The sequence below is a fragment of the Opisthorchis viverrini genome, assembly GCF_000715545.1.
Source record: "Opisthorchis viverrini unplaced genomic scaffold opera_v5_439, whole genome shotgun sequence".
Taxonomy (NCBI): domain Eukaryota; kingdom Metazoa; phylum Platyhelminthes; class Trematoda; order Opisthorchiida; family Opisthorchiidae; genus Opisthorchis; species Opisthorchis viverrini.
In genome coordinates this window covers 142,911-154,188 of record NW_008752097.1, presented here as the reverse complement: position 1 = coordinate 154,188, position 11,278 = coordinate 142,911, and the positions used below count along the sequence as shown (strand labels likewise).

Sequence of the window (11,278 nt, the reverse complement as noted above, 5' to 3'; positions counted from 1 at the left end):
GCAACCATTGTGTCTGGAAGGTGAAAGGAGCGCAGGATTAAAAAACTGAGCCTGCGTGCTCGGGCAACCTGAAACTGCACCTGGCAGGAGAAGTTAAATGTACAGGGGTATCTGAGGCTAAGATCTTTGATATCCGCTGAATGAGTGATGAGATTTCCATTTATTGTGAAGGCATCAGCCGGTAGGGAGCAGCGGCAGGAAGTTATGTAGGATTTCGTGGAGGAGAAGCTTAGGCCGGAGTCGTTTGACCAGCCAGTCAGCGAGTCTAATTCTTGCTGAATCTGGTGAAACGTAAGAGCTCGTGCTGACGGAGGGAATGTGTACGCTATTTTTATGTCGTACGCGAAGGGGAAGACTTTACCATAGGACACGGCACTGAAGACGTCGTTGATGAACAGCAAGAAGAGGACGGGGCCTAACACGCTTCCTTGGATGACTCCATCAGTGATCGATAGTAGTGATGATTGTATGTCCCCAATTTGTGTTACTTGTGTCCTGTCAGATAGGTAGGAGGCGAGCCACTGAAACAGGTTTCCAGTGATGCCAACGGTACTAAGTTTTTGCAGCAGGGATGCACGGGGGACCTGGTCAAAGGCTTTTCGAATATCCAGGACCAGGCACAGGTGACGAAAGCGAATATATTCAAAAAGCTGCCTGACTCGGTTTGGAAGAGAAACTCAGAAGGTCGCAGCCGGTGCACTTAGCCCTTATCGTACCACCCTCAATCAAATGGCCAAGCCGAGGGATTTGTGGATACTTTTAAACGAGCACTGTTGAAATCTCGAGGGGAGGGACCGACGTACGACCTATCTCCAAAAGGGGGGAATGTCAGGGCGCGACCAGACAGAAGAAAAAGTACATGTACAGAGAGTGACGCATCACCAAGATCACCATCGGTTCGACATGTCCGGAAAGTAGGTGAGTTGGCGGCTCCCACGAAACACGGCTCTCACCNACCAGCGTAGTGGGCCTGAGAATGTTCACGACCGGAACACCACCATTGGCTGTACGGAGCGAACAAGTGAACGACCATATTTGGCCAAGTAGTCATCCTATATATTAACGCAGACGCTCTGCACGTTTTGTCCTGACAATAAAGCCGTGTCCGCAGTTCTCTGTCTCCTCCCTATCGCGCAGTCCGGCAGGCGCAGCGCAGGCATAACCCCATAGCTCGGCCACCGCACGATACAACACACCTTAAGTGGTATTCACCTTGGTGGCACTTCCAAAATCCTCGGCTTCACAGGGATTACACTTTCTTTTTATTTAAAACCTTTTGGTGGAGCGGGGATCATGCGGCTTATTCAACCACAGTCGCTTTCCTTCCGTGTTTTTGTGGAGCACCAAGTCGCCCTGCTTATCGTTGCTAACTCAGTGTATGCAGAAATTTTCAGCACACTGCTGCCGAGTTTCGTGTGTTGACACATCGGGGTCATGGGCGACGATTGTGTCCACGATCGGAGAGGACGCTTGAGACGAAATGGGGCTGAAGGCTTAAGTGTCGCAACTGGCAATTTTGTGCGTGCTTGCTCTAGAGGACCACCACCAGGTGATCATCCTGCTCTCCCTTATTTGCCTGTCCACTGGATGCGCCTTGAGTGTCTGGAGTGCCACATCAGAGATCTGGGTGACGTTTTTCGCAGCCGACGGACTTGAAATGGATGATGTTTAATACTTTTTTGGGAGGAAAGTTCGTTATCGACTTTCCTTTGGGGTGCTTGACTGTTGTGTTCATAAATTCTTAAATTTTGGAGGGAAAGTTTGATTTCCCCGAGTATTTCCAATAAAACATTTCTTCGCCGCTCAGGAGTAGACAGTCTATTTCGTTTTCAATGACCGTCTCTGCCGTGGGGTACACTGCACCCGCAAGATACGGGAAACTAGCGCAGAAAAGCGAGTCAGGGAAGCAAGATAATTGGTTAATCCGGTCGCCCTACAAACACATGCATTTAAAATGCTGACAAGTCTGGAACGCGTGACAGTGAAGTCCAAGTCTGACATTTGATTGACAGCCATTTCGTTCACATCTGTTGTGGTCCCCCGATAGCTGCAGGGAGACCAGCTTCCAGTGCCCCGCCTCATGCTCGAAAGTGGGTGCACCGCAGGAATTGAGTGCAATCTGACAGAGGTCTTCGCAAACAGGCGGTGTCAGAATGGAAAATACAATAAAATGAGATGTGTTAACTCTGTAAATAAATTAGAAAGTGGAAGAACTGTTTCACAAATTTGCAGGAGCAAAAAGCGGAACCAATTTCTAACGTATCATAGATGGGTTCCAATGTCATCATTTGTTTTCGTAAACCAAGTAAGGCCAATCCACCAACTGTTTTGATATTCCGCCAACCCAAAGGGCCCTTATTCAGTTGAAAGATCGCAGTGACACGTAGTCTTGGTTCCTTTTTACGAAGGCACATCTCGCATAGGCATCCTGGAAGCGTTGAGAAAGGTACGCCGAGATGGCTGAGTCACGGATTCACGGATTGATACACAGGAACGAGGCTTTTGCCAAGTTTCCCGGGTCGGTCAGTTGCTGCCGTTCACCTGAAAGGCAGAAGCGAAAAACAGTGTAGCACTGCTCTTTATGTTCTCAGCGCGGGACGGTATGCTTGCCAGCGCAAGGATTCGCATAACTAAATGTCTAATAGTGCTTTGAACTGGGTTCTAGAAGGAGCGTGGACAACCGTCGGAGGAAGGTCATTCCACGCAGCTACTACCCGAAATGAGAAAATATTTTGTCTAATGAATGTGTGCGCCCTTAGCCTGTAAATCTTCTTACTATGTCCTCACCGTGTGTTTGCTGGGTCAACGGTGAAAAACCCGTTTGCCAAGCTTTGTCCAAACAGGGCATAAGTAAGAATTAGGTCCCCTCAGAGGCGACGGTGCTCCAGGGGAAAGATATCAAGCATCGCGAGACGCGTTTCGTAGTCCACGGATTTGAGGCTGGCAGCCATTCTCGTAGCGGCCCGCTGGATACGCTCGCTGTGGGTGACGTCTTTCGTGCGTCCTGATTAGACAACTTGGTTGGCGTACTCCAGGAGCGGTCTGACATAGGTCCCATAGAGCGTTTGGAAGTCCATGCGAGTAATACGGGAGAAGGTGCGTTGGATCATCCTTAAAATGGCGAATGCCTTTTGGGCCGATTTCTCATGGTGCAGTGAGAAGGACAAGTTTGAGGGGACCCAAATGCCCAAATCCTTTTTGGCCTCTACCCTCATGATGTTTTCTGATCCTTTCTCACCATGTACAACAAACGCATTCGTTCGGTCCCCTCCAAATGACATATGGACGCACTTTTCATCATTCAGAGAAAGGTGCCAGTTCAACGATTACTGCTTGACAGCGTTTACATCCATTTGGGGGGCACTGGCATTGGAACTCCGGGATTTCAAGTCGTCCGCAAAAAGTAGACATGGACTCGCAAGAACGTTCAGGATCCTTGGATGGACCTCGTCGGGCCCCAACGCGCAGAATGGGTTGATCTTGTGCAAGAGTTGACAAATGTCCTCCACCATGAAGACCAAGTGGGTTAGAGGCCTTTCGTAGTTCCGCCTTGATAAGAATGGATGTGACGAAGACGCTGGGGCTGAGTATAGACAGGCATAGTGTTCTCTGCAAACCTCAGATATCGCTGTTGGGTCGTTCGTCGGTTCTCCGTTTCTGTCCCTCAAGGAGAACGCGGATGGCTTGTTTCTGCGGCGATGTCTCATGTACTTGAACAGTACGTTTTTGTTTTTTCGAGCGAGGTCCAGAATGGTGGCTTGTTTTCGTATGCTCCATTGGAGGATTTCCGATTTACAGCGGTTCCGCGTTTTACGAAATGCCAGCTCATCTTCTGTATCCCATGTAGTCAACTTTTTGAAAAAGAGGTGGGATCTTTTTTCCAGAAGTCGCCGAATCCTTTTTGGCATCCTGCGGTTCATCCGAGTGCGTGCCGGTTTTTTTGGACGAACGTCGCGTCAGCCTCGTGGACTTTCTGGACAATGGTCTTACATAGTTCTTCCACCGGAGCTGGTCTCAGTGTGACTTGTTCAAGGAAGATGCGCATTCCTGAGAAGTCTGCACGGCAGAAGTCTCGAAACCACGTTTGAGGTTTGGGATTTCCGGCCCAATAGCAGATGAAATCAAAGGCCGGCACACAGTGGTCGCTATGTCCCAGTGGAGCGTTAATTGTTACCTGATCAACAAAGTGTCTTTCGTTGGTGATGACCAAATCCAGGAGTGATGGTAGTTGGCCTGTGCAGTATATGGTGGGTGCAACGGCATGTTGGGTCCAATCGCTCTGTTGAACGACTTCAAACAGCGCCGCTGCAAACAGTCCGCCTGATTCGACGCGCTGGAGCTCAATCCAGGAGGCCTTTGGGGCGTTGAAGCCACCTACCAGCAGGAGATGAGTGAAGTGGTAGTTGGGGCAGAGTTGCTCAAGGGTTTGTATGAAGAATTGGTCATCTTCAAGGGGACTCGAAGGGCTACGGTAGACCACGCCGAGAAGGAGAGAATCGGACCCGCGCAGCGGGATTTGGACTCACAGTGCATCGGAAAAGGGTGCAGGCGTGGCGTCAGAGAGGACAATCGGGATTGGTAGGACCGCATGTAAGTACAGAGCAACCCCACCAACCCTCCCGAAGGATATATTCGTTATATATATTATTTGCCTACATCTTGGAATGCACCATCATTATAAACAACGTTGAGGCCCTGTCGGCGGACAAGAACGAAATCTGGCTGCACCTTAAGTACAGAGCAACCCCACCAACCCTCCCGAAGGATATATTCGGAGGTTATATTATTTGCCTACATCTTGGAATGCACCATCATTATAAACAACGTTGAGGCCCTGTCGGCGGACAAGAACGAAATCTGTGTGGCTGCACCTGGTGGATTTAGAGAACCCACTCAAGGTCACGTTTTTTGTGAGAAAACCACCAGCCAATCAGAGGGCTAATGTTTCATCCTATATTCGAGTCCGTTGCTGAAAGGCACGAAGCTCGATTACGTGATGTCGTAATGGTCCTTTTTTGTGGATTGGTTGGGGAGGGCACGTATCAATACACTTGATTTTAAGTCTGATGTCTGGAAGTCATTCCAGTTCCGACGACAGCAACGATTCTCGGAAGCGCCCTCCAGATGATGTTTTATTGCCAGAGACAACGCCTAAACGTGCAAATTGTGGTGCGTTTTTCAGTTCGTATTCGATAATTTGGGTTTTGAGTTCTATTTTTGTGACGCAACTCTCCGTCTTATTCCAGATGACAACGTACACTTGAAAGTGCTCATTCCATCAATAGCTGCGGGCGCAGTCATAGGCAAGTATGGTGAAGCTATTGGGAAGATCCAGAAAGATACGAATACCAAGGTGAAAATTTCCAAGCAAGACGAATTTTATCCGGGTAAGTGAGTGGAAGTGTTCACTCTCATCTGCTGTCCGTAAATCACCAAACAATAAGGCTGCATTCATGCCAACAGCGGTACCGCAACTTATATTAAATCACTCAGGAGTTATTGAGTATGTGTTGATTGGAGACAATGGGGAGTTGGGCTTGATCATTCATACTTCATCCTCTAGTGATTTTGGAGCTTGGACTCACGAAGCCATATCCTCATCAGGCGTTGTTTCTGAATTTTCCCATACAATCCTCCTGTCACTTCACTGGGTAAGGAGTTCTAAAGGTTGCAGGCGTTCTGGGATAGTCTGTGCCTCGTCATTATCGTCCGCGCTCTACGTGCACTTACGGTGAACCTATACCTCTCTGGTTTCGTCTGTACGGCAGGGGAAGTCTCGTTCTTGGCTATGCTATTGCAAAGGCTCCTTCGGATAATGGTGGGGCTGCCTGTGACCCTTATATGGGACAGCGGAGCTAGGTTCAGAGTATACATTCGACCCTCATGTGGTACATTCCTCATTAGTTAGACCAGACTCCGTGCGACCGACTACACTCTTCATTTTGCTCGCAGATGCACGAGTCCCTTGTATTCCAGACGCCGAATATGTGCACCGCATGGCGGTTAGAACTTCCTTGGTGAGAAGTTGTTGATCACCCCCATCATTCTTTGAGCAGGAGCACGAGCTGCCTCTTGGTTTTTCAGTGTCACACGTCGGTTTCTTGTAAACCAGCCTACTTGAATCGCCCTTTCATATTTAAAATATACGTGAGACGGACCTTATTGTTCACTACCTAGGCATACACACCTTAAAGTGTTAGCTGACAACTGTAAGATCCATCTCCACTCCAGCTTACTGAAGGCGATCTACATCCCTAGATGATTTTCAGCTGATTTGATTGAATTTCATCTGCATAAATTGGACATGGAGGGCAACTCAACACAGATAGCTCCCCTGGTACCAGTCGATGCTGTTCGGTCTTCACGACCCTAGAGCCCTCTAAATCTGCCCTCGTGATCGAATGCACTGTAATCTCGGGCGGTGTTGTTGATGACTGGTTCGGATACCGAACCTGATGGTGGGACATAAGCTGGAGGTTGGCGCCTAGCGAGCAGGTGTTTTTCCTCTATTGTTTCTATCTCACAACCCTTGTTCCTTAGGGAAATCAAGAGAAAGTTTGTCCGCTCTATATAAGTATATAAACGATTGGACACAGTGGTGTCATTAGCCGAACTTTCCCGGATGCTTCGAGCTTTTCTACTTCGGGTTCGTACCCGTTTGTAATATAAGTATCCCTCTTCGGTTAGCCTGCAGTATTTCCAGGCTCGGCTTCAGGGTCGTTGTTGAGCCTTCCTTTGCTTGTGGGCGCTGAACATGCAAGCATGCTATTCATGGCATTTTGGAAGCTCTCAGTTTGGTTTGACGTTTTCCCACGCGGTGAATTTGGTTCTTCCAGATATGAACGACATTCTCTTGCTTCTTAGACACTTCTTCATTTCCAGTCAAAGGCATTGTAAACGACATTCTCTTGCTTCTTAGACACTTCATTTCCAGCCAAAGGCATTGTGATCACTTCTCAGTGGTTGATGGACAGCCCTTGAAAGAGTACAAATTCCATAGTTGAAGTTGGATCATCCTAGTTCGTTCATGTACATGTTATCACAGAATGGATCGCTTTCGTGGATACATGGTTACCGAGAGTTTTTTGACAGATGAGGATGTGGCAGCTGATGCAGCAGCTGGCAGTTCGCCCATCCTACTGGTCGTTTGTTATAAAACTGGACTTGGAGTCCTGCCGTAAGATCTTGAGGTCGCTGGGTTAATACAGGTCTTTCTTATCATATCTTTTACCATATCATAAACTCAAATTTTTTAATTGTTTAAAATACTTTATGACACTGCTGATCAGCCGCTGGTAGCTGAACCGGTTGAGAGGTTGCCTTGGAGATTCGTGAAGTGTGCACTGCTTATGGTTCCCAATTAGGATGACAGTTCGACTTTTCGGCATAGGTTGACCTAAACTTAAAGAACAGAATCTCGACCGAAATCTTCCCAGGATCTCCTATGGTCAACAGGCTCCATGAAATGCTGTAGTAGGCACGCCTACCAGCACACTGCCAAGTGAGGCTGTTTGTAGACGTACTCGGACGTAGGTAGTCAGCGAAAACTTTTCATGTTTGTATCTGTGTCTGTTTACAGGTAGCTTCCATCCTTTTTGTACCCCAAAGTGTAACGTAATTTTGAGAAAATAAATTAAGAGGCGAGAGAAGAAAACTTTTTAGCAACCTGCAAAATCAGATGGCATTTTGGCGGATTTCCGCTGCTTTCACTGTATGACACAAATTGTTGCTCGGTTATCGTTCAGACAGTTCTCCTCACTATTCGAGCTATCGCGGTCGTGAGCTCATGGTTGCAGACCGAAGGTTAAGACCTTTAAAGTGTCATAAACGTGAATGGATAAGTCATTTGTTAGTCTTTATCCGATATGTCCAGAAACGTGTTCAAATTTGATGGCCCATAGAAAGCTTGCAAATCTCTGGCGTTATAGAATCCATAAGAGTACTGAAAGTTGTGATGCTTTGTCGTTCCTAGATGGAGGTCGTTTCGGTTGATTGCTGTACAACGAGCAATCAGGAATGATGAACTGTCAAAATCCAATCTCACAGCGACCAAAAATATATTTGGTGTGCGTTTTCTCTAGCCTTGCCGGTATTAATGAACGTGTGTCGTCCCGTGTAATGTGCACTTTGGTCAGACCCCAATACAAGAATGTTTCGCCTTCTGATAATTTTGGTCCTCTCTGCTCCGAAGGATGTTTCGCCTTCTGATAATTTTGGTCCTCGCTGCTCCTAAGGTCTGTTGCCACAGACTGCGCAGAATGATGCGTTAGACTGCCTGGGCGTAAGGTGTACCCGGCCGTGCATGGCCTTTTAACGCTGTATTTCGACCAAGTCACTTGTGGTCACGTCATCCCAGAAAGCTTTCTCTGCCTTTTTAGGTGCATTTTCGTGCCTGTTTACGAGCGAGTGTCATGTAACTCGAAGGAAGCATGGAAGCTGAGCTATCACCAAACTGCCCAAGTCTGGATAGGATCATTTAAGGAATTAAGCGTTTATTCGGATTACACACTTTTGGTTAGCTGCTTGTTCCTACAAGCCATGCTGGCAACAAAAATTTCCTAGTTAAGTTAATTCATCTACTTCCCCCTCTGCAAAACACGATTTATTCATAAGCTAGCTTAACCCTTTCGTACAACAAGGTAGTCCTGAAATTATTCTTTCTAAAACGATTCCTAATGGGGTACTGGAAGTCGGTTTTCAAAACATTAAATAATTATCTCAGTCGCCACTTGATTCAGTTTATAAGTTCTTCATGGATCCCGTTATTTTGCCGGGCGTTGCACGAATTCGACAGGGTTCTAGTAAGCCCACGACGTTGCCTGATTTACCACTATTCTGGTTGACATTATCATACCATGAGTCTACAGTGAGTGCAGTGTGCCCCAGTGGCCTCAGTTGAGACGTTAACCCGTGCTTAATTATTCGACATGTGGTATCCAAAAGTTTAGACAACGCTATATTAAAAACTAACAATGACATCAAAGATGATCAAAGAATGGAATTGCGTCAGCCAGTTTATATCACTTATGGCAACAAAAAGACGTCGTTGGGACTCAAAGGACATGTGTGTCGAGCTTGTCATGTGTCAGGACTGAAAGCAAGATTACCATTTTCAGCTGTTCGTAGATGAGTTTACTTAAAAATTGATTTTCGGCGATTGGTTCTGCACCGTATGGTTGTCTTGAGTGCACTCAATCCTGTTGAGCTTGGTTGAGAATTTCATTGTTTTGGATTCATTCTAGTGATTGAGCCGGGCGTTTTAAGTGAAATGTTAAACTTTCCCATTTTCTGTCGGTAGAGCGCTCATGCTTCATTGCCATACAGTAGTGAAGACGGTATGACAGCCCGATATGCCACGACCATGGTGCCCAGGCGCAGATTTTGCTTGCTCCAAACGACCTTAAGTGAAAGAGTGAATATGACAATCACCTTGGAAATCCAAACATTTTGTTCATGATCAACATATATATATATATATAAAAGAAATCTTGACGACGTGCTGTTCTGCGATCGGTAATTTGAGTACAAGGCATTTTAATAGAGGACGTTCCCATTGAAACTGAGGCGATTCGCTGCCCGGGTAAAGTGCTCCGATGGACCTTGCAATTCTGCCTTTGGATGTGCTAATGAAACGCAATCATCCGCAAAAACGCATGCTGGTGTGAATGTCCGTTTTGGTCATGAGTTGGAGAGATGATCGCCCACACGATACTGCATTCGAAGAGCTATTGTCACAGTAGAAAAGTTTTATGGGGCCATTGATCACTATGTCTGGATTGCAGAGAACCTGTACCTGTTTTCTCGTAGTGAATGATATTCTATATGTTGTGATAGCAAACTGTGGGCGGTCAAATGGTTCGTCCAGTTATATTTAAAGCCCTACAGTAAAAAAAAGAGGAGATGAGGAAGGGGACCTAGTGCTAGCCTATGTCGAGCATTCCGAGGTGACTGCACCCCCAGGCGCTCAATCAGACAATCTGGAAAGAAATTGACGGCACCAACACCACTGACATCGACCAAACGCCATTTCTTACATATAGCAAAGCTCAGGAGGGGTCACGGCGATCCCGTCCTGGAAGGCGGACCATACCAAAAACCAACCCAGGGTCTTCGTAACCTACTACCAACTTATACACTGTCACCCGCGCGGTTTGAGCCATTCCGAATGACTCGCGTTGGACAACACTCGTCTCTGTACGACGGTGTTTCGGCATACGTAACACATGGCCGAGCCACCGTAGTTGATGGTACTGAGTGTTTTCTAAGATTGAATTACCTGCCGCGTAACCAGCCAGCTCTTTTTTAATTACCTCGTTACTAATCCGTTGACACCATCCGACATCGGCAACGCTTCTGAGGCATCATTGGTGAAAAACTTGAAGACGCCCCACATCATTTGTCCGCAGAGGCCGTGTTTCGCAATCATACTGTGGCCTGGTACACGCGATCCTTATGGTATGTCTTTTTTACGCCACAAGTGACGCAAATTAATAAACGTGACTCTGGTCTTTGAGATTCGTGCAGTGACTTCATCAGACACACTTCCGTCAAAGCTAATACAACCACGGAAGTGTGTAAAATCGTTCACAACCTCTAATGCATGAGTAAGGGTGAGCAACAAGATCCACATGGGTGCAACCACATCTTACAGGGTGTCCGACCACGAATATACGTTTTCTGGGCTTCTTCTTGAAATCCGGAGGTTCCATTATCAACAGGTTATCAACGTATTTCATTCTCTGTTCCCACTTCATTCGTTTCCCCTCCTCTTGTCCAACCAAAACAAACAGCATATCTTGGGTGATGGTTAAATTGAATTCGTGGGATGTACGACAAGTACGCGTTTATTACAGCAGCTGCCTCGCGGAAGAGTTCAGCCTCGCGATTCCGCGGACGCCTCGCCGTACCCCGTGAGTGTTCACACTTAGCTGTCACCGAACGCAAGGAGTGCTCCCCAAACAGCGATGGTCGAACGCCGGCAATCATCGGATGTCGTCGACTCAAAGAGGCCAGCTTTTGTACTCATAGCCAAGGATGTGCTGTACGCTAGTCTTTTTGTTGCCAGAATCACATCATGTCTTCCGCTGACTTCGCAAGCCAACAAAAGCTTCATTGGTATTGACCGCCATGAGTCCGTCAGCTGAAATGCAGCTGTTCAATTACGTGAACCAGCTAAGTGAAACATTTCTCAGGGTAAAAGTAGTTAGAGGAACTTGTGGGCCGTGTGTCAAAGCCTCACATTTAGGCACTGGGAAACATTTCCTGTAGATCTGCTTCA

At 47.0% G+C, this 11,278-nt stretch overlaps 2 protein-coding genes across 2 annotated transcripts in view; one reads left to right on the top strand and one right to left on the bottom strand.

Annotated features, from left to right (window-relative positions):
• The window catches only part of T265_11025 (hypothetical protein), a gene marked incomplete at both ends in the record, with an annotated part of 84,741 nt that extends 82,327 nt beyond the window's left edge, over window positions 1-2,414 (bottom strand). Inside the window, one exon of the mRNA XM_009177563.1 lies at window positions 2,260-2,414. Coding sequence (XP_009175827.1) covers window positions 2,260-2,414 — 155 coding nt within the window. The remainder of the gene's footprint in view (window positions 1-2,259) is intronic.
• T265_11024 (hypothetical protein) overlaps window positions 1-11,278 on the top strand; it is a gene marked incomplete at both ends in the record, with an annotated part of 101,697 nt that overhangs the window by 72,168 nt on the left and 18,251 nt on the right. The window contains 3 exons of the mRNA XM_009177564.1: window positions 3,623-4,019; window positions 5,063-5,169; window positions 5,247-5,387. The remainder of the gene's footprint in view (window positions 1-3,622; window positions 4,020-5,062; window positions 5,170-5,246; window positions 5,388-11,278) is intronic.